Source organism: Fusarium flagelliforme, assembly GCF_020744385.1.
Source record: "Fusarium flagelliforme strain FIESC 12 MPI-CAGE-AA-0113 chromosome Unknown B0J16scaffold_1, whole genome shotgun sequence".
NCBI classification, from domain to species: Eukaryota; Fungi; Ascomycota; class Sordariomycetes; order Hypocreales; family Nectriaceae; genus Fusarium; species Fusarium flagelliforme.
The window spans coordinates 8,091,701-8,118,322 of NW_025763503.1; the positions used below are offsets into that span (position 1 = coordinate 8,091,701).

Consider the following 26,622-nt stretch of genomic DNA (forward strand, 5'->3'; position numbering starts at 1 on the left):
CCAAGTTTGAATACAATGTCTGCACCAGAACCCTCCAAGGACCTAGCCGGTCACAGTCCACGGTCGCCGGTAGACACGACTCGTTGGTGGAGACATCCCAATCTGCGTGCCCTCAACCTTCTAATGATTATTCCGCTCCTCTCAATTTTCTCCCAAGGGTATGTTTATTCACCAAATCATTGATCTGACTCTTTCAACTAACCACACGATTCCAGATTCGATGGGAGTATGATGAACGGTCTCCAGTCGGTGACCCACTGGCAAACTTACTTCGGGTCTCCGACTGGTGCTCTTCTCGGTTTCTTCAACGCTGCATACCCACTCGGTGGCATCGTTGGCTCCTTTGCCATTTCGCCTGTCGCTGATACCTTTGGACGAAGATGCGGTATTGCCTTTGGAGCCGCGCTCTGTTGTATCGGTGCTGCTATTCAGGGTGGTGCCATTAATATCGCCATGTTCATAATCTCCCGAGTCATCATCGGCTCCGGAAGCGTGGTCGTTGCGGGAGTCGGCGCTCCCTACATTACCGAGATCGCACATCCCGACCAGAGAAGCACAGCCACTGCTCTCTTCCTGACATTCTACTCCATCGGTTCCATCATTGCTGGCTGGTGTACCTTCGGTACCTTCCGCATCGACAGTACAGCATCTTGGCGCATTCCTTCTGCTTTGCAAGGCCTCCCTTCAGTCATCCAACTCCTCCTCGTCTGGTTTGTGCCTGAATCCCCACGATGGCTTGTCAGTAAAGGCCGCGATGAAGATGCTCTAGCTATGCTTGCCAAGTACCATGGTGAGGGCGATGAACTGGATCCCGTGGTCCAGCTTGAATACACCGAGATCAAACAAACATTGAGTGCCGAGGCGACAGACCACAACATGTTTACCTTTCTCAAGGACTTGGGCAGTTCTCCTGGTAACCGTCGACGCATGTTCATCATGATCTGGGCTGCCATATGTTCCCAGATGTCCGGAAACGCCTTTGTTTCATACTACCTGTCTCCTATCCTTCACTCAGTGGGACTCAAATCGGACCTTCAGCAAACCCTCATCAATGCCACTAACCAGATGCTCTCTTGGTTCTCGGCAATCTATTTCGCTACGTTGCCCGCTAAAGTCGGCCGTCGCAAGCTCTTCCTCTGGTCTTTAGGCGCGATCTGGATTGTTGATATCTGCATCACTGCAGGAAGTGCTGTCTTCGCTAAGGACAATACCAACAAAGCAGCAGCCTACACCGTTGTAGCCTTCCTCTACCTGTTCTCGCCCGCCTACAATCTTGGCTTCAACGGCAACCTTGGCCTGTACATCCCGGAGATTCTTCCCTATCGTATGAGGACCAAGGGTTTGTCCTTCTTCTATTTCGTCCAGTTTTGTTTCATGATGCTTTCCACTTTTGTTGTACCTATCGGTCTTGAGGACATCACTTGGCGCTTTTACATCATCTTTGTTGGTTGGGTTATGATCGAGTTTATTGGTGTCTGGTTTGTGTTTCCTGAGACAAAGGGTCCGTCACTGGAGGAAATTGCTTATATCTTCGATGGTCCTCAGGGTGTTGTTGGGCATGCTGCTGAGGTTATGGTTGAAGGCAAAACTCCGCACCTTGTGGAGCACGTCGTAAATAAGGAGACAGTCTAGGCACAACCATCATTACCTCTTTCAGTGTCAAAGATGGCTTTCAGTGTGGTATTGCTCGTAGCTATACAGCTATGCGATCAGATAAGGTTTGTAAAGCTATTTACACTTTCCACAAGGGTATTATAACTCCTTTACCTATATATAAATAGCAAGGGTATCTCTAAACAGTAAAGCTAGGATAAGTTTTCTCTTTAAAATATTATTAATAGTAACCTTTAGTAGGTTAAATCTTAGTAAGGTTAGGTATATAAGTTATATTAACTACTAAACTCTAATAATATATAAATTATAGTAACTACTAAGCTATATATAAGGTAACTTTTTCTTTCTTTAACTTTAAATAACTTAATATGATAAAAGTTAGTTAATTAACTTTAATTCCTTACCCTTTACTATATATTACTGACTATTATAGCTTATTTATAATATTAATTATATAAAGCCAGAAGTGAAAATCAGTTCTTCACTCATATTCCAGCAATGATACTACAGCAACAACTACTACTTCTACCAATTATCTCTACACCTCTTCAACAACTCAAATTCAATACCAACACCATGCATTTCACTACTGTTATCACTACTATCACAGCTATTGCCTCTACTGCAGCTGCTTCTCCTGAAAAACCTGCTCCCGTTGCCAAAGTAGCCCCAGACAACAACCTCGCCGTCATTATCGTCAGTGCAATCTATAGGTTTAGACTTAAGTAGACTACAACTTCTATCTGCATCCCCTTTAAAAAGCTTACACACTTTAATAAACTTCCTATTATTGCAATTAAAGTTAAAGGTATTATAATCTTAGGAGATAGACTTCCTATTCCAGATGAAAACAAGGTTAAGTGCTATTAATACAAGGATTAGTATAGTCTTTAGATTAGGAGCCTAGAGTTTAAAAAAGGAAAGCAAGCTCTTATCTCTACTACTTCTGTAGACTTTAGATAGGTTTTATGCCGTTTTAAGGAGTAGATGCTATAGAGGAGGTGTGCTGGGAGGTGCTGGAGAGTCTACCTTTCTATTAGATGCAGAAGAACCAGTTGAAAGGTAAGACAGAAGATTGATATATGCTGTAGATCTAGAATTAGCTGCATTCTTTTCTTACGATATGTAACAGTAAGCTGTTCCTTAGGTACTATTTACATAGCTTTACTCTACTAATTTCTTATTCTTTTATTATTAAATGCATTCATTATTGTTTAGTAGCTATAGCTGAACTCTTTGGTTTATTTAAACATTCTCAATTGAAAGCTTTACGATATGAGGCAATATTATTAATAGTATTATTTACTGGAGACAGTAGTTCCTCCTTAAGGGCTACCCTGAAGTAACAATAGGTGAATAAAGAAGCTAAAGCTGATAATTAATTGTTTCAATATCTGCATTAACCTTTCTTATTAATATAAGAAAGTTAAGGATAAGTATTATCTTTTAATCTTTCGGTAGCAATAACTATTACTAACAAATTATTGTATTGAATCTGATGTATAACCCATGCCTCGGTCGCTGGGATAAATATTTACCTTAAATTATAAAGCAATTACTAAAAGAGCTACTACTGGGGACAGAAGGTACTAATGGCTGATATTCAATATAGTGGCGACTGTAGTTACGAACCCAATCGATTTAGAAGTGGATTATTAGTTGGCCATTACAGCTCAGTAGACCGTGGTTCATCATCGTTTCAGTCAGTGGCAATATCATGCAAATACACAACTCAGCCTCGATGGGTATGCGGCCAGTGATCGACAAACAACCTAGGCGCTTTAAGTCAAAGAGTGCACTGAGTGAAAGCAGATGACTGTTTGGTAACCGCCAAATATTGACAGCAGCCCACCTAGAAATAGGAGATCTCGCCATCAAGTTCATCAAGGTTATAAAGACAAGGACTGTCTTTAAGAATGCCTGCCCCGGACCAAAGCACACGACATATATACCATGCCATGCTAGTGCTTTGTCATTTCCACCAAATTGAGGCCGGTTGTCAAATGACGGGGAAAAATAATAGGTAACGGAACCTCGGCTCCATTAGCGTCAACTAATGGGTGACTATCAACCCAAAGTCCCACTTGAAGATGTCACCATTGACGAATGATGGGGCCGTGTCTAAGCGGACGGACAGACGTTTGAGTCTTTGCGAAACACAAGATGATAGGATCCAGCGATCTTAACGAGTTCGGGTCACGGTTCGTTAGCAATGTAACATGGTTCTTAGCGGAAGCAGTGCGGAATTACTCTGCTGGCATTATTGATCCGCACATGGATTAATGATTTCTCGAAGGTGCAGGAGTGCTACTGCCATTAACTCCTTACTAGCAATTTTACAGGGAAAGGGGTCTCTTTGTTCCAGTATCTACCATGTTGTTAGTGCCTCTTACTGCAAGTCTGCCATTCATTACCTACCCACCTTAACTTTCCTCTGTATACTAAGCTTCGATGGTTCACAAACTAACAAATTAACTCGTAGCTTAGAAGTATAGTTACTCAAACGGTCTTTTCTTTATTTAAAGTGACAGAACCAACAACCGCAACAATGAACCCCGCGTGCCAAGTCCATCTTCAGTGCTCAAAAGCGATCGCCAAGTGATAAAACCAAGACCAGCAAACCACGTGTCAGGGGCAAATGTGGGTCTTTAGACATGCACTAAAGAAAGCCCTGGGGTCACGATACTCTTGGTGTTGCGCAGGAGATCAGGATCTGCAGATTTGCAGGCCCCAGATAGATAAGGAAGGTGAATAGAAAGAAGCAGATCTCACATGCTAGAATGTGCTTGAAAGTAGAATGCTGATATTAGTTACTGCTGCATGCCGTGTTGAAGACAACAGTGACATCCTAATCTAAAGCGGATCCGCTTCATGTCAGGATGATGAAGATCATTACTAGGATAGTGCATATCATCACTAGCGATTCTTTAGTGGTTAGATCGTCGGAGCATTTCTTACGTTGGGAACTCTCTTGCTACTTATTGGGAAGAGCTTGAAAACTCTTCGGATTATTGGGGTCTGTCTCGCATGAGTCTGGAGCGTGTTCAGGGGCTTGAGTGGTTGTGCAAGCATGAAAAAGGGCCGTAAATGTTACTAAAACTGGCGCTTTGACAGCTAATCAACTTTTGCCTTCCTCTTCAGTGGCTAGTCTCTTTCAGAGACCAGGGTTGATTGCTTGTCCGAGGCCATATTCCCGGGGTGTGTGGGGAAGAAATGTGCCAACCCTCATCAACTCCGCATGAAACAATTTGGAGATCTACAAGTCAGGTATTGGGGTAAGTGAACTTGGGGGAAGATTGACCTCATCAGCAATTCAGACTTTCAACTTATCAGAAAACAACTCGCAAGAAAACGGCATCTCGGCAAACAGTCCTACTCACTGTCTGTTTACAGCACCTTTTCTCACTCTCGAGCATCTCGATGCACCATTGTTGAGGTAGCAGGCATAAACCTGTCTGACAGATTTGTCACTGTTTGAGGTCCGTCCTCTCGGCCATTTGCAAATTTGCCTCCTCATCCCCACATCCTCCCCTGTATAGGCGTATAATTTCCCCACGATGGTCCATTTGTTCCTCCTCTGTGGAAGCATACCATGATGATCTGCGTTTCTCCTGTCTAACAGACTAACATTCTCCACCGCCTCCATGGGCACTTCAGTATCGCCTTGACTTCCCTTGGTCCTAGTCTTGGACTATCACCTTACATCAAACTCCACTCGAGACACTAGACACTACCCTTGCCCGTTATTCCCGGGTTTCTTTTATATCTTGGATTCTCTCTGCCGTTCGCCAGTTGAAGACTTGGCGCTGAAACTTACGGTTCATCCTACTCATTCAACTTTCGCCCTACAGCTACAACAAAACCCGAATACTGCTGAAGAATGATCCCTTTACTATAAACCGACTTATAAGATCTTTCGTTAGGTCTCGACAACCGACCCTTCGACAACTGCGACTCAATCACCGCCACCCTTACTACGATCCCATTGAGCCTCTCGTCACAACTCCCTCACCATGTCGGCGTCAGCGGCTCTTACGGATTCGCAACTTCATGCTCTCAGCGTTGTCGAACGAATATGCTCTGTGTTTTCTTTACTCGGCTCCGTCTTCATAATTACTACCTTTATGTCATCCAAAGCTTTCCATAAACCGATCAATCGTCTAGTCTTCTACGCCTCCTTTGGCAATATATTCAGTAATGTCGGGACTTTGATGGCGAGACACTACATCGGCTCCATCGAATCGGCAGGCTGTCAATTCCAGGCCTTTCTTATCCAAATGTAGGTATACATCTCGTTTAATCTACAAGAGACTAACAAGGCCCAGGTTTATGCCTGCTGATGCCTTTTGGAGTCTTTCCATGGCTATCAATGTATATCTGACATTTTATTTAAAATTCGATGCTCAGAGACTACGTAAGATGGAGGTTCCCTACTTAATCGGCTGTTACGGTGTTCCATTTGTCCCTGCCTTTGTCTATATTTTTATCAAGAATAAGGAAGGCGATCGAATGTATGGCAATGCTATGCTATGGTGCTGGGTCAGTTCCGAGTGGGATATCTGGCGTATCATCACATTCTACGGCCCTGTCTGGTAAGCAATCCTCCACTCTTGAACCGGACAACACTAAAAGTCCTAGGCTTGTTATCGCTATCACCCTTTTTATCTACATCCGCGCCGGAAACACGATTTACCAAAAACGGAGAGAGCTTGACGACTTTAGCTCGACGGATCGAGATCTCACCTACGGAGCTGACAACCTTGGGACAATCAAGACCACCGAGGTATCAGTTACAACTGAAGCCATGCCTGCCGACGCAATCCGTTTGCAACCCATGACCCCTCAAGAGCCAGGCCCTAGCGATCCGAACTCGAACGGTATCTATTCGGTTCACATCTCAGCTCATAGAAACCCCGGAAACATTGCATCTGAAGGGATCCCTATTGAACAGCAACAGACTCGAGTTAGCATGGCAGCTCCTCAGCAACGTTCGGGTGGTAACGCAACTCGAAAAAGGAACCGAGACCTCAACAATGCATCTTGGCAATATACCAAGTGTGCCCTTTTGTTTTTCACTGCCATCCTTGTTACATGGGTCCCGTCAAGCGCCAACCGTGTTTACTCTGTCCTCCACACCAACAGCACATCCGTACCACTCGAGTTTATGAGTGCATTTGTACTCCCTCTTCAGGGCTTTTGGAATGCACTGATCTATATCGTCACTTCGTGGAGTGCCTGTAAGAATCTTCTCACTGACCTGCGACAAGGTCGACGTCCACATTTGACAGAACTTGTGGACGGTATGGCGCCTGATATTGGAGGAAATCATGCTCATCAAAGACATACTATCCCCCCATTCAGGGCAAATCCCTCGAATAAGTTTGAGACAGAAAGTATGACTGAATTAGCCAATGAGAGTCGACCAGCATCAGATGATGGACGGCAAGACTATCACCCATAAAGGACTTAATATTTACATTTATAAGCGACTCTCTAATTATTTTATTTTATTTATCATTTAATATTTAAGAAGACACGGGTTTAATGAATAATGTGTAATATGAACAGTGATAAAGAAGCCTGCCTGTATAGGTAATCTAAACATTCTCAAGATTACAAGGATCTATTAGTTTGAGAGCATAAGTGTTGTTATGAGCTAGCTTTCTGCTTGGACTTTCTATAGATAAATAACCCCTAAGACTACAGACATCAGCAATGCCGACTCCGATGGAGAAGTAGACTCAGTTGGTCCAGAGGGTTACAATAGTTAGAACCCACCAAAGGAACATCAGACTGGTTCTCAAGAGGAGTCTCCCGTTAACCACAAGCCTGAGAGCAGCAAAGAACCCCCCAAGCACTATCAATCTGGTGAGGAGAAAAACGCATACCTCTCCAGCGACACGAGGGAGAGCCAGAAGCAACCTCAGTCCTACCGCATCAAAAAGCATCATGTTCAAACACCCAACATCTATCACCTTCCCTCACCAACAAACTCAAGCACAAATAGTATCCATGATTATAACCCACAAGAGAAAGATATTGCAGCGATTTATAGTAGCTTGCGTCTTGCCCTGGGTAGTATATTTACATTTGTTGTTTTCAGTGCTATGCTTTTCCTTATCTGACTCTAATACCGGAGACATACAAGCTTCATTTTATATCTTCACTGTATCTCCAGAGATCCTTACTTCTATTATTCTACCAGATATAGTTAAAATACAACTTTATAACTCTATCTTAATATATCTCTTATTTAGCCTATACACTTATAAATAATTTACTTCTTAAAATCTATATTGTTAGTAACATCCCCCAGGGAACATACAGTTCCAGCTCTAAGATAATACTACATTAAATCAACTTAAAATAAGTAAAGAATATCTTCCTACTGCTTTAATAATATCTCAATTATCAATATAACGGAATGTATTATTAAACCTAGCCTTTTCTTAGCTTGCTACTACCGGTATCCTTTACTGTATCTAGTAAAACTATCTATTTACTAGACCTTTGTCTACTAATAACTAAAATTCAATAGTAAAGTTGTAAGATGGTTTTACTACTACTAGGCTGAAGATGCATTTTAATATCTTATTTACCAACTTTACTCTATTATATATTTTAGCACTTGTTACACAGCCTAAGAAACAAATTAAACTACAATTCTAGTCTTCTCTATGTACCTTATTAAGTCCAACTAATAACTACACTTCAAAATGAACGTATGGAATCCAGTCAGGCCAAGCTACATCGTCCTCGCAAGCCACGACATCTCTCATACTCCTTGTACTCTCCTGACCTCCTCGATCTTCCACACTCTCATAAATCCAATTATTCTTGCTTCTCTGTAATAGTTTCCGTTTATTGCCATCTGTATCCAACCAGTTGTCTCTCAGTTTCCTAGTAGCATGATGTAACCCTTCAGCAACCGCTCTGTCTGTTGTTCCATAGTCTCTTAGATGCTGATAAAGAAGTCTCGCAAAATGTACACATAAAGAATCCATCACAGCCCAAATCTACTAATTACATGGCGAAATCCCAACAGCTAAAACGCAGTGATAAGATGGATACCTTTATTAGTTAAATCCTTGTTCTGAATCTCTCCTGTTCCGCAAGCAGAAAGGTAAGCCAGGAACAGTAACTTTCTCCGTAAGTTAATATCCAGGAGATTTAAAACAGTAAGACAATTAGCTTTATTAGCTTCCAGGTATAAATAACTCTCTATATTTATTTATATATAAAGTATTTTTCTTTTTAACTATTACTTATATAAGTAATTAAAAGTAAAAGACCTTAAGAAAAGTAACTTAATTTAAGATTACTATTAAAAAAAGTAATATAGTAACCCTTAGTAAAAATATTAATTAAGTATATAATATTATTAATCTCTTTAAGCTATTATAAGGAACTATAAAGGAATTATCTTATATCTTTTACTAATATTAAAAGAGGAAACTTTAGTTAGTAGCTAGGTATTTAGGCAATTTATAATAAAATATACACTTTAGCTATATAGCTATGCTTAATAGGAATAATTTCTCTAATAGGATAAATAATAAAATGTGTCTTAATCTAATTATGTTTATATAAAGCTAGTATAGTTAATAAGGATCTATATCTATACTAAGTTGTCTGCCTTAACTCCTACTCATCGTTTTCCTAGCCATTTGTAAGTAAAGTATATCACAATGAGAGTAACAAACTTACGCATTTAAAGGATCGGATATAATCCCCTGGACCGGCAAGAAGCTCTAACGTGTTTTTGCACTGAGTCTCATCCCCGTAAATACTAAGTGATTGACAAAAGTCCAATCCATAAAACTGGCAGTTTCTTCCACGGGGAATAGCGACAGATTTTGCCTTGAACAATCCTTTGCAGCCTTGCTTGTTGACGCCACCGTCGGTGAAATGCTCACATGATGTGCGGGGCATAGACGCGCCGAGAGTATAACAATCGCCTTGGTTGCCCTCAATAATTTGGTACTGGGTGCTGTCATTTGCATCGCAGTTGTCGACGTTGTCGTAGAAGGTAACTTGGAGGGTTAGAAAAGGAATATGATGAAGTTGGACTGGGGCTACCTACGGGTCCATGCCGATGCCTGTGAGATGGCAGCGAGGACGGTGAGAGCTGTGGCAGTGGAGAAATGCATTTTGTATGTATGTAGATCAACCTGGATAGAATAGGGATTCGAGGAGTGGAAAGACAAGCTGTTACTGGGATAAGAAAAGGATATCAGTTGGGAGAGGTTGGACTTATATAGTGACCTAGGAGCACTGTCTCTATGACTTTCCCGTTCCTGTCCCCACCACTATTACCCCGTAGCTTGGCAGAGGATTAAAGGATTCAACATATGTGGATCTCAAACCCACAGCATTACAGTATAGACTAGAAACGTCAGATGGACGCCCGCCTCGGACTTGACATCTCGGACTCAAAAACAGGGCAGATATCTTATACAATTATTTCAAACAGAAATACTGTTGGTTCCTCTATATCGTTTTCTGGTTATTAATACAAAGACAAGCAGTTTATTATAAGGTGGTATTTTAAGAGGATTTGTAGCAGATGCAGTTTCTTAGTCTAACCATCTTACGATACAGATACTTTATCAGCTGTAAGCAAAATGACAGTAAGTCATTAATGCTGGCTCAGTAGAGTATTGACTTGCCGATTCACCGCCTCATCCGAGAGCATTGTAACCTGAGTCCGAGCATGTTAATGCGGGTCTTACTCGTAGCGCTAGAGCACAGATCATCGTCGGCCGACAGCTCCATATCCAGAGTACATAACCCCAGTTCAATGCGATGATCCTTATATAATTGAATCCTTCGGCTAGCATCAGTCAGAAACACGCCAGCACGTTCCAATCACTGAACTTCTCAGCCTCAGACGATGGTGGGGCTGTGCTCTTGGCAGCAGTAAACTTGGAATTTCTCCAATCCTGCAGGTTATAATCACACAGAACTAGGCAGACTGTCATATGTCGTAAGTAAATCGATATCAGATGTGTTATTATATACTACAAACTGCAATATTTCGTCTGCGAGAAATGCCTTAACCGCTGACAGGATCTAGTCTTGGGTGGTTTTTATTTTTCGTATATACATGTACATTCCTCTCTTTGGCTAAAGTATCCCGATGGTAATTTTTATTCAATCATTTTCTCATCACCCTATAACCCCAACTATTAATATAATCTGACTTTCTTCATTTCCTATATGGAGGAGGTGAATCGCCAATTGGCTCATATTCATCGTCATACTGTATACAACTGAGTTAGTCTTTCTGCCTTAGATACATTTTGAACTATTTTACTTACGTAGACTGGCAGTCTAGGACTATCAATGGTGGTAAGTCCTTCGCTTGTGATCTGAAATGGTACGATAAGAGATATTATATTGCTTTGAGCCTTCGTAGCTAAGATGATTCGAATCCGGTAGCTTCTGCTAACCATACATGAGTGGAAAGTGGGAAGAAATAGTAATTTCTCTGTCGGGAGCAAGAAAGGTTGTGTCAAAGTAGCCTTCCAAGTAGGTGTCTCCGGCTGGTTGTTAGCAATATCAATAGAACTCGCTGTTGAATATGATGGCCTCTGCATGCTACGATGGTCTGGTGTGGCTTGAATTGGCTCTGAGGCTCTTCTCTCTGAATTTCCAACCTTCTCCCACGTTACCTCTCCCACCTCTCGTAAAGGTAGAGGGTACGAGTCTGTCCATGGAGCTACTGGAGAGATAGCACTGGGTAGCGTCTCGTCGTGGTCGGGCAGATAACCCACGGGTCCCGTCCAGAAGCTGGTAATGGCCTCAATAACGGCTCCTTTGACACGCATTTCGGGTGGCGTGGATCTTGGCGACGATGGTGTGTATTCAAGGTTGATCGCGAGTTCAGAGTCCGATGTCTGAAGGTGATCCAGATGAAGTGTTACTGGCCGAGGTTGCGTAGTTGAAACTTTTAAGGTTCCTTCTTTGGCCCCAACCAACTTCCGTCTTATCGTCTTTGTCTGAGACAAGCAGTATTGTGAGTTCAGGGGAACAACCTCAATGCGTGGTTGTTCAGGAAAGATAGGAATGACTTTGAGAGAGGTTTTCTGATCAACAAATTTTCCTTCGCCACAACCCTTTGTTCTGAGCACCAATCGCGCTCGAATCACATAATCGATATATGTAGAGCCATATGTAAAATCATTCTTCGTCCATGATCCGAGGCTCGGAGGTGGAATTAAGTGGCGTTCCCTGACTGCCGATCTTTGATGATTGCATGCATGCAAAGAGAGATCCTGGGGGATCTTGAACAGAAAGGGAATGGTGTAAAACTCTCCAGCTTCCAGGACACGACCAGCGGGCAGGGCCTCGTCGGATATGGGCATTTCGATGTTCAGGAAGGTATAGGTTGTGAAAGGCTGCCCATACTGAGAGGCTTGGCGAGTTGAACTCGTGCCTCTTAGACTGATTTGGATGGACTGAAACGTGGTTTGGTGTTGGGTTTTGAGTCTAACACTACCCTGGACCGTGGAGCCCGTGGTGAATATCTTGGTTTCGTGGTACCCATCAATGTTGATCTCGACCTGACAAGTGAGTTTTGTTCGTGGCTGAATGCGTGTCAGTCTCTTCAAGTGTTGGATTGAAGGCATGGTGACAGTTGTGGAAGAGTAGATTGCGCTCGGTATAGGGAGGATAATGATGGCTCAAGCCAGGTTGTTGATGTGAATCAAGCGGACAAGTCTCAGATATATAATACAGTCCTAATGTAGTTCCAAGATGTATTGATAATCATGTCCAAGGGCGCCCTTACGTCGTTGATAACATGACGGGATAGGCTTGAATTTAATAATGTGATTGGTGGTCTTGCCGTGGCTAGACCAGTTCTAATTGGGTAGTTTTGCCGTGTCATGTGCAAACGGTTTTGATTGGGTGGTTTTGCCGTCTAACAAGTCAATTATCAGAGCTGATTGGTTCATTTCGCCGAGGGCTGTCAAACGAGATTAAATGACGACTTACTAAACCCAGTCCGTCAAGATAAGACATCGTCACCCAAGAGCTGATTTCTGAGCAATTTCATTCTACAGAAAGTAGAAAGCCGAGATGTCAGGGCACCAACTACGGTCACAGAATATCGCGGCGAAAAGGACACAGCCACTTGGCCTAGATGTGCCCAGCAGTGAGTTCATTCACTACCCAGTCACTCCCTTCATTATTAAAAGTTGCATTCAGGACGGGCTTGCGTCAACTGCCGTCAGCGAAAAGTCCGCTGTGATATCGGCGATAAAGGCGTCCCTTGTACAAACTGTAGTACTCACAGCCGCCCTGGATGCCGATCGTGTCCCAACAAGAAGCAACTCAGACAGTCTTTGCGTCAATCAGCCGTGCTAGCTCCTCTCCGTCCGCGACAGTCAATCAATGCACCGACGACGGCATCGTCTTCTGCTGTAGCAACAGAAGCCTCATCCCCAGACGAGGGTGGCGAGATCGAGCTTGGAGCTCATGTCTTGAATGACAACGACGCCAGAGACGCAGAGCTCGGGCACCGGACTCGTGCGCACTTTATCGGAAATGATCTTTCGAACTGCAATTACCTGTTCCGTCAAAGCTCCTCCAATGTGGGCTACGATAATGTATTTCACTTCAACAATGGTCAATTGGAGTCGAGTGAAGACTGGTATGAAAGACACGGTGTTTCGGGAGAAGCGCTGGAACGTCCAGACACACAACTTGAAAGAAGGCTGGTAAGAGCATACTTTGATATGATTAATCCGGGATGGCCGATAGTCGATGAGGATTTATTCATGACACAGTATCGTGGCGAGGACCCGGCCAACCCGACTTGCTTGACACTTCTAAATGCAATAATGCTAGTAGGAGCCCACGCTCTAGCATCGCATGATGAGACCATGGTCCCCCTTCTTCGTGTTTTCTTCCAAAGAACAAAAATTCTTTTTGACTGTGAATCTTGGCCCGACAGGCTTGTCTATATCCAAGTGCCTCTCCTAATGACGTGGTATTCCGACGCCAATGCTTGGTATTGGATTGGTATCGCTACCAGAACAGCCATGGCGATAGGACTGCATCGGGATACCAGCCATTCCAAGATGATGCCGGTTTACAAACGCGTATACACTCGTCTGTGGTGGGTCCTGTTCCAGTTCGATACCATTGCGTCCCTGTCCGCTGGACGGCCTCAGGTTATGTGAGTCTAACTGCATATGTATTATCACTAGCCCTCACTAATGGTTGTAGCAACCTCGATGATTCTGATGTACCAGATCTCCAACCTTGCCACGTCGAAAATCTTCCTGGGGCAGAGATCGAGTTTGTCATATTTCATGCACAGTTGTGCAAGATTATATCCGAAACGACAAGGAAGGGTTGGTCACTTCGTGCGACACCAGAGGCAAAACTCGAAGCTATTAAAACAGCCGATGAGTTACTCGGGTCTCTAATCCTTTCAATTCCGAAAAGACTACAGTTGACGATTTCTTGTCTTGATCTATGGCGAGCTCATTTTTATCTCACCTACTACAACTTTGTCTTATTGATTCATCGACCTTCGCCGAAATCCAGAAAGGGTAGCTCCATAGAGGGACAAGAGGATGCTATTCTCTGTAGAGAAGCCACAGTTACTATTGCATCCATGTTTGAAGTTTTGCTGAGCAAGAAGTTCATTTCTTCTCTATGGCTGTATAGCAACCATGTTGTGTTCACTGCGACAATTCACATCATTAACGAGATCAATACAAACAAAACATTACTGGCGGCCAAGTCACGACAGACCCTGCACACGTTCTGGGAAGTCTTGAAAGAGCTTGCAAAATACTGGAATTATGCAGGAGGCCTGTTAAAGGTTCTTGAGCAGAGAGCGTCAAGGCCGAGAGGGGATCGAGTGCATGCGCCAGGAGAACCTAGTCTGAACCTTCAGATAGATGGACCGTCGTTTGAACAACCAACGGGGGTTTCATTAACCTGGAGTAACAACGACAATGTCCCACCGACTGATTCTAACGTAGACTTGACCAACGCGGGTTTCAACACTTACGCAGCAACTGATCCACAAAACATTCCTATCGATTTACTTGGGGGCAGTCAGGATCCGACACTCAATAATCTTTTTTTAATGGATACTTCAGCGTTTGACTTTCTCTTCAGTGAAGATATTAGTTAATCTGTTAAATTGGTTTTTCTAAAGCATTACTAATGAAATGATTTTATTCTATCCCTTGAGTGTAGTACTCTATTCCGGTTCTGCTAGTGACTACTCGGGGTCTGCTAATGATACATCTGGCGATAAGATGCTCGGCAATACGGCCTTGATAAACTAAAACCTTTCATTACATAAACTGATTTCAAACCATGATAATATACTTTAGGCTGCTATCACATGTAAATCCATCACGGTATCCTCAGTCCCAGTTATATGCATTAGATGTTTCATATCCTCGTATTGATAAGGTAGCTACAGGCCAGAAGGATTACAGGCGTTAAATTCCGCGATTTCGCAGGTCACTCGGGCCTATAACATCTTTCATAGAAAGGCAAAAGAGGTTCTTCAAGGGGTTCTTTACTGGAGATCGCTGGGAATGGATTCAAAGGGCAATTATTACTGGCTTATGTATACAAATTAACGTTTGTAATCCTTGTGGACTGTAGTGTTTTAATAAAACTTTATTACCTTGGAAGACTCAGCAGGCCTGTGAATTATCTGTCCATATGACGTAGAATAGTAAGACTAGAAAATCTATAAAGAGAAGCAGGGAGTCCAAGCATTGGACTTTATCTTTAACGACAGGAAATCGTCTAAAACCTCTCCATTATTATCTACAATGCCTTCTCTTGTTGCTCTTTCAATGATGATTGGAGCCATTGCGTCACCTGTGGCTGCAGATATCTATAACGTCAATGTCCCCTCAGGCTTCTTTCCTGGTCCCCAATCTGGCATTGGATCGTGGTACCGCGCCTCTACCAATCAGGATTCTACCAATGCGCAGAGTTGGTGCGGCTATGGATATTCTAACTCCGACCCCGTGTTTGCTCCTGTGGGTGTTGCCAGAACCGCTTTGTTCTTGATCACTAACCTATGATTCACAGTCTCTGAAAGCAATGGGTGGTGCCACGTGGAGCTTTAACCAGGATGCCTGGAGACAGCAGACCAGAAAGTACTGTGGTCTGGAAGCTAAGGTCACCGATCCTACTACCGGCAAGAGTCAGCTGATGTACATTGGCGACGCATTTGATGATGCATGGGTTAGAGTATGTTAAACCAGGAACTTGGCAGAAATTGCTGCTGATAAATGTGTCTAGACACCCGCGTCCATTGACATCATGATTGACGCCTTCTCCAACATTCATGGAAATCCAAACGGAGACAAGAACAATGTCATCAAGGGAGTTCAATGGGAGCTCACAGGCAGGGTCAATACCAAATTTGCCGCACCGGGTGCGTCCTGGTCTGTCCGATCAGGCCGCTCTTCTTGAAGTGGTGGATCTGGATCATGAGCTAGTGGGATTTCGTTGCCTTGAATTGGGTAGAAATTTAAGAGTTTACTTTACTGTAAAAAGATCAAAGGATTCAATAGGAATACGCTATCTCTATGCAAGGATAAGAATCCAGTCCAGTCTCTATTTGTCTTGATTTGAAGTATTTACTTTCCTGTAAGTAAATTGAAGGATGTACTAAATCTGCGATTATCCTTGCGTTGATTCGATATGTATACTCTAGGGCCCACGCCTGGGAAAAACTCAAAATGAAAGGATTCGCTAGGAATTTACTATCTCCGTGCAAGGATAAAACCCAGTACAGTCGCTATTTACCTTGATTTGATTGGGTATAAAAGTCTAGCGTAGGGAGGTAGGAATTGTTGCCCTTGCTAATGTTACTATTTAATCTAACGCAATAATGGAATGTTTAAAAACACGAGTTACTACTTTCGTAACCACTCAGTCCCCCTCGTAACTCCAGAGCGGTGCTACTCGGAGTCTGCTGAACACATCTGGTGGTAAGATGCCCGCAATGCGTACTTAACCAGAGCGGTGCATTGAACTACACCATACCGTAAAAGGAAACTCCTAGCTGAAAGCGAGTTCTGAGAATTTACAGATGATAAGCCAGCTTATGGGACTTTTCATGAGTTATAGAAGGAATTTAACGATAACATTCAATTAGTCTCAAAGTCAAGAGATGTAACAATTTAAGTATAAATATCTTACCGTTCCTCTTCCAACAGAATATTATACCTTTCTCGACACTTCCAATTTTCTATCTGGTACTCTGCCTGGTTCGTTCCCCATAACCGCCTATCTATCACCCCGACAACTTCTGACCAACCCAGTCATCATGGTTGTATTCACCATATTACTTGCCCTTTGCTCAGCTGTCCTCGTGGTAGCTGCTCCAGCACCCGCTCCGGCTACCCCTGAAGATGACTTCAAGGCCTGGCTGGGAGGAGCGGTCCTTGACAAATGTGTCGCAGCTGGAGATTGTCAGCAGCGATTGCTCGAGAATCCCTATTATGTCGAGGCAAACAAAACGGGCCTTCAAAAGCGATTCGACTGCCAAGGCTCTGGTATTCATACGATTATCACATCTGGGTCAACCAAAGTCAAATTTGGCTCTGTCAACCCCTATGACTTGTTCCACCATGTCTATGATGTGTGCTCGGACGGCGGCTGTGACAGCGGTACGCCTTATAGCATGAATACGAGATATGCGACTGCACTTGGTGTTTACGGAAAGGCTATCTCTATAACTGCGCAAGGAGTGTACTCTGGATGGGACATACGTAACGCTCTCGCCGAGTCGCTCTCTCAAGCAGCAAAACAAAATCAGGACTGGCAAAAAGAAGTATTCTGCCCTAGTGGAGGCAAGGCTTGTGGCTTTGGGAGATTAAACCAGGCGTATGCACCCAGATTCCAACAGGCAGCTATTTTTGATGGGTGTGCTCAGTGGGGCTGGATGAATGCGCAGACAAGTGGTTTGAGTGGAGTGACAGGAAGCAAAGCCTGTAATTTAATCGTGGGTGCTCTTGGATCTATTGTTGGAACCTTGGTTCCCTATGGAGGGCTTGGTGTTCCAATTGCAGCAGCTCTTTGCACCTAAAAGAGACCTTCCAAGGAGGTGGCTCAAAGTTAGTTGGAGCGAAAGCAGTAGTCAATGTGTAGTCAGGACACTTGGTACCTGTATTGGAGGTTCTATATCTACTAGCTAGAAGTTGGTTTGGGTTTTTTATCAGTTTGCCTGGTTTTCCCAAAAATTGAAATTAAAATTACATTTTTACTATTACTCAGAATATCATCAATTTACTTCGCTTTTCTTCTGAGTCTTTAACTTAGACGTGACGTCAGTAAGCTTGCTCTGCTCTCCTCCTTATCTAGCCCCTTCTGCACCTTGTCAACTACGCACATCTGGGCCTTGGTTTGCATCATTGTCATTGGGATAATGGCCCAGCAAAGTACCTGCCAGGCGCCCCAGTGTAGGGGATGCCTAGACTCAGTCAACACGGCCACGATTAACTTGTTCTGGCTTGCGAGATACAGCGGGAAATTGGCCAATGCCTTGTCGTTTTCTCTTCGGCAGCTAACTAGCAGTGTATGGAGATATCTTGAAGCTAAACATGGAACTGAAGAAACAGTTGCACTGGGCACTGTGGGCCACATCCTTTTGAGAAATCCTCGTCGGTCACCAAACCACGGAGATTCCGCGGCCTCTACACGCGAAGATATCCAGCCCACTGCTCTCACCGGTGTTGATTGCAGCATAAGGTCCTGCTGAGAATAGAATTGGCTTCATAGAATCTAAAATAAAATAAAACATTACCTGCTTATTTTTAATTACAAAGTATCCGAAAACCTCAACCAGACCTAGAGGCTATTTGATACGCTATGTTACAGCTTCACGGCGTACATCACACAGTATCTATCTAATCATCCTAGGTATGTAGTCGCTTGGTACTGCAATATTGACTTTAAACGCTGGCCTTTCACGATAAACCCCTCCTACATAACACATATAGCTAAAGCCGAGTTCCGAGGAGCGAACAGGGTTTCTGCACGAGTTCTGCAGAAGTCGGCCGCCACAGTCGATCGCGGACTGGGGTTACGTACAGAAGAGAGGCGGTATGGCAAAATCCTCCAAGTCAGCTCTAGAATCCCTAGTGGCCTGAGAACCTGGTGGTTTATAGCGAGACTTTATGTTTTATCTAAAAAGGGCTAGATGGGGGGCCCTATAACTAGATCCCGTTCAAGTAATGTTTATGATAGGCTGACAAGGGTCGCACTTAAGTAGCGCTTTTATTCACTTAATACAGTATAGTAGGTATATTTATTGAAACACGTTTAGGCAGCAATTCTAATTGTCGCTAGTCTCATATCGCAAATCTCAACTATAATCCTTCAATGGACAGGTAAGCAACGGGGAAGCACTACAATTCATATTGTCATTAATGCCTAGTCCCGTTTCGAAACGAAGTTGAACCAGATAAGTGGCCTGTTTTCAACCAATCCATGTTCTGTGGGAATTGTTTTCCCCTTTATGCTTCGGTGTATCAAGAGAGATAATTCGTGGGAGATGATAGAATTGTATTGATAAATAGGCGTTGACTTTACCTGCTGATACTCCAACTACCATTCTAGTCCTCTTACCTTCATCATTCAACCCTTTTCTCTTTACCTGCACAGCTACCTCTCTCATTTCAAACATGCTTTTCAACAGCCTTCTCATCACTATATTTGCCCCTCTGGCACTCGCAGCCTCTCCAGTTGGGGGTGGAAAATGGAAGAAGATTGAACCTGTCCTCAATCTCCAACAATGCGCAGGAAGCTCAATCAAGGGCGATGTCTTCCATCTTCCAGCAAAGGCCAACGGCAGCAAGGTCGGCTCCGGCTGCCGCAACGGCCATCTCCGAGCCGAATTCGGCCGCAAAGATCATTATACCACTGGCGTACACCAGTTCAGTGGTAAATTCACCATCAACTCTTTCAAAGGCGACCGAATCTCTCTCAAGCAAACGATCGGGAACAAAGGTGCATGGTTTATGCTAGCTGCAAGTAACAATGGTGACTTGTACGGAGTCGGCGGTCGAGGAGTAATTGCAGAGGGAGTGGCCAAAGTCGGTGCAACGGTCACTGTCAACACTATTCACGATGCCAATACGGGCTCCTACAAGGTCTATATCAATGGAAAGGAGAGGTACTCTACTACTTCACCGCAAGACGTCTGGGGAGACAAGTATGGAGCCTACGCTACTGTGTCTGGTTCAGGGCCTATCACTGTGACTTGGACTGATGTCGAATTCTACACGCGTTAATGTGGGCGGTTCACGATGTCAGAATATTCGATGCAGGGCTAGACGTTAAAGAGTACGGGTTTTTCCTCTGGGTGTCTCCCAGTTTTCCCTCTTCTTTTTATTTATAAATTATCTCTCTTTAATACAGGCTGTGCTGTCGTTACCTATTTTAAAGTAGATATACATCAGTTTCGATTATTATAAATTATTCGGCTTCCTCGACTTAAAGGTTGACCTATACAACAGATCAAACGCAGCTTACTTCCTTAGTACCGACTACATCTACTGAACTCTAACTATTGTTAATACAGCTGTTACGCACACATAAGGCTGCCGTGCAAAACAAGGGAACCTTCGCTATCTTCCCTCCTGCTACAATTACCCCAACTAACAAGACAGTTTAGTTTACAGATATCTAAGGCAATAAGTCCTCCATGTAAGATTACCTAAGCCCAAGTGATAGTAGTCTAGATAAGTAATGTAGTTTTTAGGCATAATAATACAGCTTATAGAAGGAAAATTAATATCTAGCGAATAGTTATTCTTCTCTAGTTAGGACCGATTTCAGAAATGTCAAGATTAATCAGCAGCCTATCACTCTACTTGGGCTCCAGTGTTACATCGGTGGTAAAATCGATCCGCGGTATTAGCACTATGTCTTGGTCCGATGAAGAGGGGAAGCCCCACCCTTGCAAGCTCGAAGATATCTTCATAGGGTAATGCGTTCTGTAGCACCAGAATTTAGCTCCCAAGTTTTAGTTCATAACAACGGGCAAGTATTGAATAAAGGATGGATTGTCTTGTTAGGTCGAATTGAAAGACGTTTCCGACTCTTCTGTATTTGTAAAATGTATGAATACTCTGTTACCATATTCGAGGCTTGTATGAGAATTAGTGATGCCAGTATTAGCTGCACTACGTCACTCAGTATCGGTGATATGTACGTCGGTTCATCTGATATATTTGATATATGTCTACACAGGAGGAAACACTCGCTTTTTCGATAACCGGCCCATCTTTATTTATCTAGCTCAGTGTCTCAACGATCAAAAATACCATACATAGATCTTCCATCCCTGCCCCTTCTGAACTCGAAGAGCAGTAATTAGGCATTTCAGAAACGGCTGCTAACCTTCCCCAGTACTTCTTCATATGCAATTTCGCTGTATTCATTGACCTGGATCTCTGCGTCGATGCCAACAAGACTTCGTCTGAGAGCGCTTCTTGATGAGGCAAAGACCATCTTGGCCTTTGCATGGGCAACATCGGGAGACCAGCTGAGAAGGATAAGTTTGCCTCCAGCACCACCCTCTGGCCGTTCATAGGTCAAGTCGTAAACAGCCCAACGTGGTTCATCTTCGGGAAGTCTTTTCATAAAATCTTCCCAATCGCTGCTTTCGGAGGTTTGATCAACAATAATTTGGGTGTAATCCTTGCTGAGCTTAAGGATGATGAATTTGTGGTTCTTCTTCAGCTTGAGCTCCTGGTACGTTTCCAGGCAAGCTGAATTAACAATGACACCAGAAGACATGACAGCGGATAGGTTTAGAGAAAACGGTATAAGGTAATTCAGTGAAAGAAGCGTGGATAAATCGCAGAGGAGAACAATAACGAGACTCTGATGTTACAGGGTATAAAAGAAGAAAGTTTAGGTGGTGGGTAAGTGGGATATATATGCACTTCCAGCCTGCTAATAAATGGCAGATGCAGGTTTTGTTGAGACTACAGCAAGCACAACCCACCAGTCCATTTCTTTGTCTATGTTGTATGTCTCATTATAAGAAATCGTGTCTCTCTCAACAGTTTATAGCCAGTAAAACTGGCGTGACAGCAAGACTATAGTCGGCAGCGACTAGTGGTGGTTCAGCTTGGCTTTAGCTCGGGCCGCTATGACATATTTCCTAATCCAGATAAGATTAGCTAGTCCCACGTCTTACTCGTCCAAACGAGTGGTGTGGTTTAGAGGGAAAATCAATATCTGGCTGGTGCATGAAACATCGGATGAGCCGGATAAGTATATAGTCCGGCACCGATCGGCTTATCCCCGGTTGAACAGGTCCACTTCGGGCGGACCCACCGACTCGGCTGCCTTACGCGGCCTCGGGGATAACCTCAAGAAATCATCTATCATACCAAGCAAAAGGCCACCCCTAAGTGACATTTTGCTTCACTGGCGAATAGCTATTCTTCTCTAGTTATAGTTAAGGGTAAACCCCTGCGCCTTGTAGAGCATGATACAAGCAAAGAGGTAGTTCAAATACTCTGCCAGATTTTGATTAACTATTTGCAACCAGATCATCACCTCTTTTCAATGTTAGGGTATTTCCGTTGCACTTTGCTATTATATATAGTTTGTCGTATATTTGGCTCACTTCTACCTATCAATGGTATTGTAATCGCAAGATAATACACTATTCTTCATACTCTCGGCGAAAGATTTGCTGTCTATGGCTTGTTCGACGGGGATCAAGCGAAACTTAAACATCACAAATATGATATTATGTACAGTAGCAGTTAATTATTCCTGGCATTCCCATGCGTCCCAAAACTCCAAATGTGCCATGTCTTATTCTCCAATAACATTGGGTTCTTTACCAATGTCGCATTCCTAAAGTGATTTCCATTACTATTCTAGATCTTACGAACTTGCTGAACTAGTCGATAGCAAACGTCCATTACTAAGCTCTGTACACGTGCATAGCCCATAGCCGAAAACGAGAAGCTAACTCTGTAAATCGACCAAAGCCCCATGGCGCATAAACTTGTACTTTTTCAAACCCCGTCGCCGGACTAACATACACCGTAAACCTAGATGTTCATCACTTTCTTTTTACCGCCAATCATTACGGCTCACGCTTCCCCAGTTCCCTTCATTATGCCCCATGGGCCACGCATCTTCCCCGCGTTTTTAGGCAACCGAAGTCTGGGGTAGCGGATAATGTGCAGCCGTCGTCTGGTATTTTCATACCTCGGCTGTACTAGGCTTCAGTACACGGGGACTAGCACATTATAATCTCGGTTCATATTGGACCGAGCGGTTAAGCTCGAGTGATAGACTTTAATTTGCTAAGAAGGCATGAACTGCTTAAAAGAGACTCAAGTTGCTCTGTACATACAGACATCATCATAATACTCTCTTTCTAAGGTTTTGCCTACCCACAGACGTCTAGCAAGGATGGCGGATCTTGCAATCGCGACAGTTCTTTTTGAACATCACCACCAGGCTTTCGGTATTGCTGAGACGAAGCCTCGCATCACCTGGAGATTCGAAGGCACCGTTTCGAATTGGGAACAAAGCGCCTACGACATCGAAGTTGCGCGCAATGGATCCAAGGCGCATAAACCCTCTCTGTTCTCCTTCAACTCCTCCGATTCGCTCTACGTACCGTGGCCCGACAAGGAGCTCGCTGAGTCGGAGGCTGCGTCTGTGCGTGTGCGCGCCCATGGCAGCGACGGGTCGTCCACTCCTTGGTCTGACTGGGCTCATGTGGAGACGGGACTCCTGTCCGAGAAAAGTTGGGTCGGAGCAGTCCCGATCACAGCCAACATATTTGAGCAATCTAACATCACCGCCAAGCGGCCCATTTACTTCCGCCGCGACTTCCAGGTTCCTCGGGGCGCGATTGCTTCTGCAAGGCTATACATCACTGGTCTGGGTATTTACGAGGCTGAGATCAACGGGAAGAGGGTCGGCGATCTCGTTCTGGCACCTGGGTGGCAATCGTACATTCACCGCCATGTCTATGACTCGTACGATGTGACCAGCCTTTTAAAGAGTGGAAAGAACGCCATTGGAGTCGTGGTTGGAGAAGGATGGTTTCTCGGTCGGCTGGGGCCAGAAAGCGTGAGGAACAATTACGGTGATTCTATTGGACTTCTCAACAAGCTTGTGGTCACACTCAAGGATGGCCGAAATGTCACTGTTGGCACTGATGGGGACTGGAGGGCCAGCGGAGGGCCTATTGTATCGGGCGAAATTTACGATGGCGAAACCTACGACGCGAGACTTGCAAAGCAAATCCAGGGCTGGTCTACGGCCACATTCGCTGCAAAGGCAAAAGCCTGGCGCAAAGTTCGCACACTCCCTCCGCTTAAGGGTAAGCTCACTCCACCTGACGGACCCGGCATCCGAAGGATAGAGGAGAAGGAACCTGAGCGGATCTTCAAGTCACCATCAGGAAAGACAATCATCGACTTCGGACAGAACCTTGTAGGCTGGCTCCGGGTTCATGTTGATGGGCCTGCTAATACGAACATTACCTTTCGACACGCAGAGGTATTGGTGGATGGCGAGTTAGCCCTCAAACCACTGCGCACGGCCAAGGCAGTCGACACCATCATACTTGCTGGCGATGGTCCGATCACCTGGGAACCGAAGTTCACTTTCCACGGCTTTAGATATGCCCAAGTCGACGGCTGGCCCAAGAACAAACCATTGAAAGGGTCTATCAAAGCTGTCGTGGTACACACGGACCTCGAGGAGACCGGCTGGTTCGAGTGTTCAAACCAGGCCCTGAATCAACTGCACTCAAACGTACGCTGGTCCATGAAGGGCAATTTCCTCTCCATTCCGATGGACTGTCCACAGCGAGACGAGCGACTTGGATGGACGGGTGATGCCCATCTCTTCGGGCCCACAGCGAACTACCTCTACAACACAGCTGGATTCTGGCGAGGGTGGCACAAGGATCTCGCTAGCGAGGCGGCTGCAGACGGGAGCATGGTCCCTCGATGGTACACGCCTATGCTTGACGGGCCAACCAATCAACCCATTGCTACTGCTGTCTGGGGCGATGTGGTTGTGGGTAATCCCTGGAACATGTACAAGTCCTTTGGCGATAATGGTCTTCTGCAAGAGCATCTTGCGCAAGGTGTCGGATGGCTGGATAAGGGCATCTACCGAAATGAAGCTGGACTTTGGAACCGCCAAACCTTCCAGTATGGTGACTGGCTTGACCCCAAGTCTCCACCTGACGACCCTGGGCAAGCCACAACACACAAGTTCCTCGTTGCAGATGCCTACTTGGTACGTATGACGGAGGTCATGTCTCAGATCACAGCTTCCCTCAGAGAAACAACTCTATCTGAGAAGTATGCAAGCCAGCACACACACCTGAAGGCCCAGTTCCAGAAGGCTTGGACGAATGGTGAAGGGGCGCTTGCAAACCGCACCCAAACGGCTTACTCCCTGGCCATCTCATTTGGGCTGTTTGACGACGAGAAAATGCGAAAGGCTGCAACCAAAACGCTGCGCGACATCGTAGCAGCCAACAATTACCTCATCGGGACGGGCTTCGCCGGCACACCTGCTCTCAGCGACGCACTAAGATCCGTCAACGCAACCGAAGACTTTTATCGCATCCTCCTCCAGACGAAGGTTCCCTCTTGGCTGTACCAAGTTGAGATGGGCGCTACCACGACCTGGGAGCGCTGGGACAGCCTGCTTCCTAATGGCACGTTGAACCCTGGCGAGATGACAAGCTTCAATCATTACTCGTATGGCTCTGTCGCGCAATTCTTGCACGAGACTGTTGGTGGCTTAGCCCCCGATAAGGATAGCCCGGGCTACAAAACCGTGGTAGTCGCGCCTATTCCTGGTGGCGGGATCACGTCGGCAATTGCGAAGCATTTGGGACCGTATGGTATGATTGAAGTTAGCTGGTCGGTGAAGAAAGGCAAAAGTTTCCATCTGGAAGTCAAGGTGCCGCCCAATTCGAGGGCGGTAGTGAAGATGCCTGGCTCTAAGCATGTTATTAAAGTAGGCTCGGGTATTCATAGCTTTATTAACCCAAAGTACCAAACCATATAGGGTAGTTTAGAAGATAACCCGGTCAAGTAGCAAAGACAGTTATGAGATTTGAAACGTCTATACTGCAGCTTGAATGAGTATAAACTAGAATAGTCTGCACGGGCTCCAATGTAGTGATAATTCTTAATCTCTTGTCGAACGTTGACAGAGGCATACGATGCTTGTTCCCGAGTCAGGACCTTATCTGCAAGATACTCGAATGACATCTGCACGTGGTCGTGACTGAACTCCAGATCTTCCATGTATTGGTTTTGTATTGTTTCGTCTCCCATCTGGATAAGGCTGGCCGTAACCAGTTTCTTTCCACTCTCGTTAGGTGTGCAGTCTTCCTCGTCAAGCCACAGACGAACTTGACGCAGGCGGATGTCGGTATAGTTACGGAACGGGTGAGGAGACTTTGGATCAATATTGACCAAGACACTATGCTCTGTCTTTTTTTCTGTCGCCGACCTCTATAGTCTTGAGCTGTATCAGCTCAGCCAGTTGAGCCTTACTGAGAGTATTGATGGGCCCGGCCCGATTCTTATGCAGAGGCCACGAGTTTCTTACACTCTCAGCATAACGCCTCCGGAGTTTATGTTGAAGACAACACAATTGGGTACATTTCTTGACAGTCCCAAACTCTCAATGGTACCCACAATGTCAATATCTCTTAAGTTCGTGAGTGGCAGAACAAGAGCTGCAAGCCAGCGCTAAGAATCTTTGTGATAGGCATGATAGAGCTCGCCTGGTCTAGGTTTGATGACATCTCGGCTATAGTTGGCTCTTGTAACTCGCGAGTTTTGAGAAGGCCCACTACTATCCGTGCGGATATTCTGAGCTTGTAGTTGGGCCCTAGAGACAAGCTGGCTCTGGCTCTGGCTGCAATGACGCCTTTGCTCCTCGGGAAGCGATGGAGAATGCTTTTTCTTTTTGGCTACAATCAGT

At 44.7% G+C, this 26,622-nt stretch overlaps 10 protein-coding genes across 10 annotated transcripts; 7 read left to right on the plus strand and 3 right to left on the minus strand.

Moving 5' to 3' along the window:
- Positions 1 to 15: 15 nt before the first annotated feature.
- B0J16DRAFT_392822 (general substrate transporter) lies at positions 16 to 1,713 on the plus strand (the record flags this gene model as incomplete). The annotated part of the gene is made up of 2 exons (XM_046132030.1): positions 16 to 158; positions 216 to 1,713. 2 exons carry the CDS (start codon positions 16 to 18, stop codon positions 1,630 to 1,632), a joined length of 1,560 nt encoding a protein of 519 aa, XP_045990574.1. The 3' UTR covers positions 1,633 to 1,713.
- A 3,914-nt stretch (positions 1,714 to 5,627) lies between these two features.
- B0J16DRAFT_410381 (uncharacterized protein) lies at positions 5,628 to 7,075 on the plus strand (the record flags this gene model as incomplete). The annotated part of the gene is made up of 3 exons (XM_046133142.1): positions 5,628 to 5,893; positions 5,940 to 6,206; positions 6,253 to 7,075. The coding sequence occupies 3 exons, from the start codon at positions 5,628 to 5,630 to the stop codon at positions 7,073 to 7,075; spliced, it is 1,356 nt and encodes a 451-aa protein (XP_045990575.1).
- Positions 7,076 to 9,258: 2,183 nt separating this feature from the next.
- Positions 9,259 to 9,913, minus strand: B0J16DRAFT_367934 (uncharacterized protein; the record flags this gene model as incomplete). The annotated part of the gene is made up of 3 exons (XM_046130171.1): positions 9,698 to 9,913; positions 9,322 to 9,647; positions 9,259 to 9,273 (listed from the first exon to the last, which is right to left on the minus strand). The coding sequence occupies exons 1-3, from the start codon at positions 9,762 to 9,764 to the stop codon at positions 9,259 to 9,261; spliced, it is 408 nt and encodes a 135-aa protein (XP_045990576.1). The 5' UTR covers positions 9,765 to 9,913.
- Positions 9,914 to 10,822: 909 nt separating this feature from the next.
- B0J16DRAFT_392828 (uncharacterized protein) lies at positions 10,823 to 12,245 on the minus strand (the record flags this gene model as incomplete). The annotated part of the gene is made up of 2 exons (XM_046132031.1): positions 10,823 to 10,876; positions 10,935 to 12,245. 2 exons carry the CDS (start codon positions 12,243 to 12,245, stop codon positions 10,823 to 10,825), a joined length of 1,365 nt encoding a protein of 454 aa, XP_045990577.1.
- A 407-nt stretch (positions 12,246 to 12,652) lies between these two features.
- Positions 12,653 to 14,770, plus strand: B0J16DRAFT_367935 (fungal-specific transcription factor domain-containing protein; the record flags this gene model as incomplete). The annotated part of the gene is made up of 3 exons (XM_046130172.1): positions 12,653 to 12,772; positions 12,826 to 13,798; positions 13,849 to 14,770. Exons 1-3 carry the CDS (start codon positions 12,697 to 12,699, stop codon positions 14,768 to 14,770), a joined length of 1,971 nt encoding a protein of 656 aa, XP_045990578.1. The 5' UTR covers positions 12,653 to 12,696.
- Positions 14,771 to 15,392: 622 nt separating this feature from the next.
- Positions 15,393 to 16,199, plus strand: B0J16DRAFT_331389 (uncharacterized protein). Its single transcript, XM_046126578.1, has 3 exons — positions 15,393 to 15,641; positions 15,694 to 15,855; positions 15,907 to 16,199. Exons 1-3 carry the CDS (start codon positions 15,429 to 15,431, stop codon positions 16,078 to 16,080), a joined length of 549 nt encoding a protein of 182 aa, XP_045990579.1. The 5' UTR covers positions 15,393 to 15,428; the 3' UTR covers positions 16,081 to 16,199.
- Positions 16,200 to 16,807: 608 nt separating this feature from the next.
- B0J16DRAFT_331390 (uncharacterized protein) lies at positions 16,808 to 17,889 on the plus strand. The gene has a single exon (XM_046126579.1). The coding sequence runs from the start codon at positions 16,940 to 16,942 to the stop codon at positions 17,699 to 17,701; it is 762 nt and encodes a 253-aa protein (XP_045990580.1). The 5' UTR covers positions 16,808 to 16,939; the 3' UTR covers positions 17,702 to 17,889.
- Positions 17,890 to 19,022: 1,133 nt separating this feature from the next.
- B0J16DRAFT_280895 (uncharacterized protein) lies at positions 19,023 to 20,035 on the plus strand. The gene has a single exon (XM_046123918.1). It carries the CDS (start codon positions 19,299 to 19,301, stop codon positions 19,905 to 19,907), a length of 609 nt encoding a protein of 202 aa, XP_045990581.1. The 5' UTR covers positions 19,023 to 19,298; the 3' UTR covers positions 19,908 to 20,035.
- Positions 20,036 to 20,913: 878 nt separating this feature from the next.
- Positions 20,914 to 21,499, minus strand: B0J16DRAFT_47582 (actin depolymerizing factor). Its single transcript, XM_046133910.1, has one exon. It carries the CDS (start codon positions 21,415 to 21,417, stop codon positions 21,001 to 21,003), a length of 417 nt encoding a protein of 138 aa, XP_045990582.1. The 5' UTR covers positions 21,418 to 21,499; the 3' UTR covers positions 20,914 to 21,000.
- A 1,142-nt stretch (positions 21,500 to 22,641) lies between these two features.
- B0J16DRAFT_331393 (bacterial alpha-L-rhamnosidase-domain-containing protein) lies at positions 22,642 to 25,732 on the plus strand. The gene has a single exon (XM_046126580.1). It carries the CDS (start codon positions 23,062 to 23,064, stop codon positions 25,693 to 25,695), a length of 2,634 nt encoding a protein of 877 aa, XP_045990583.1. The 5' UTR covers positions 22,642 to 23,061; the 3' UTR covers positions 25,696 to 25,732.
- Positions 25,733 to 26,622: the final 890 nt, after the last annotated feature.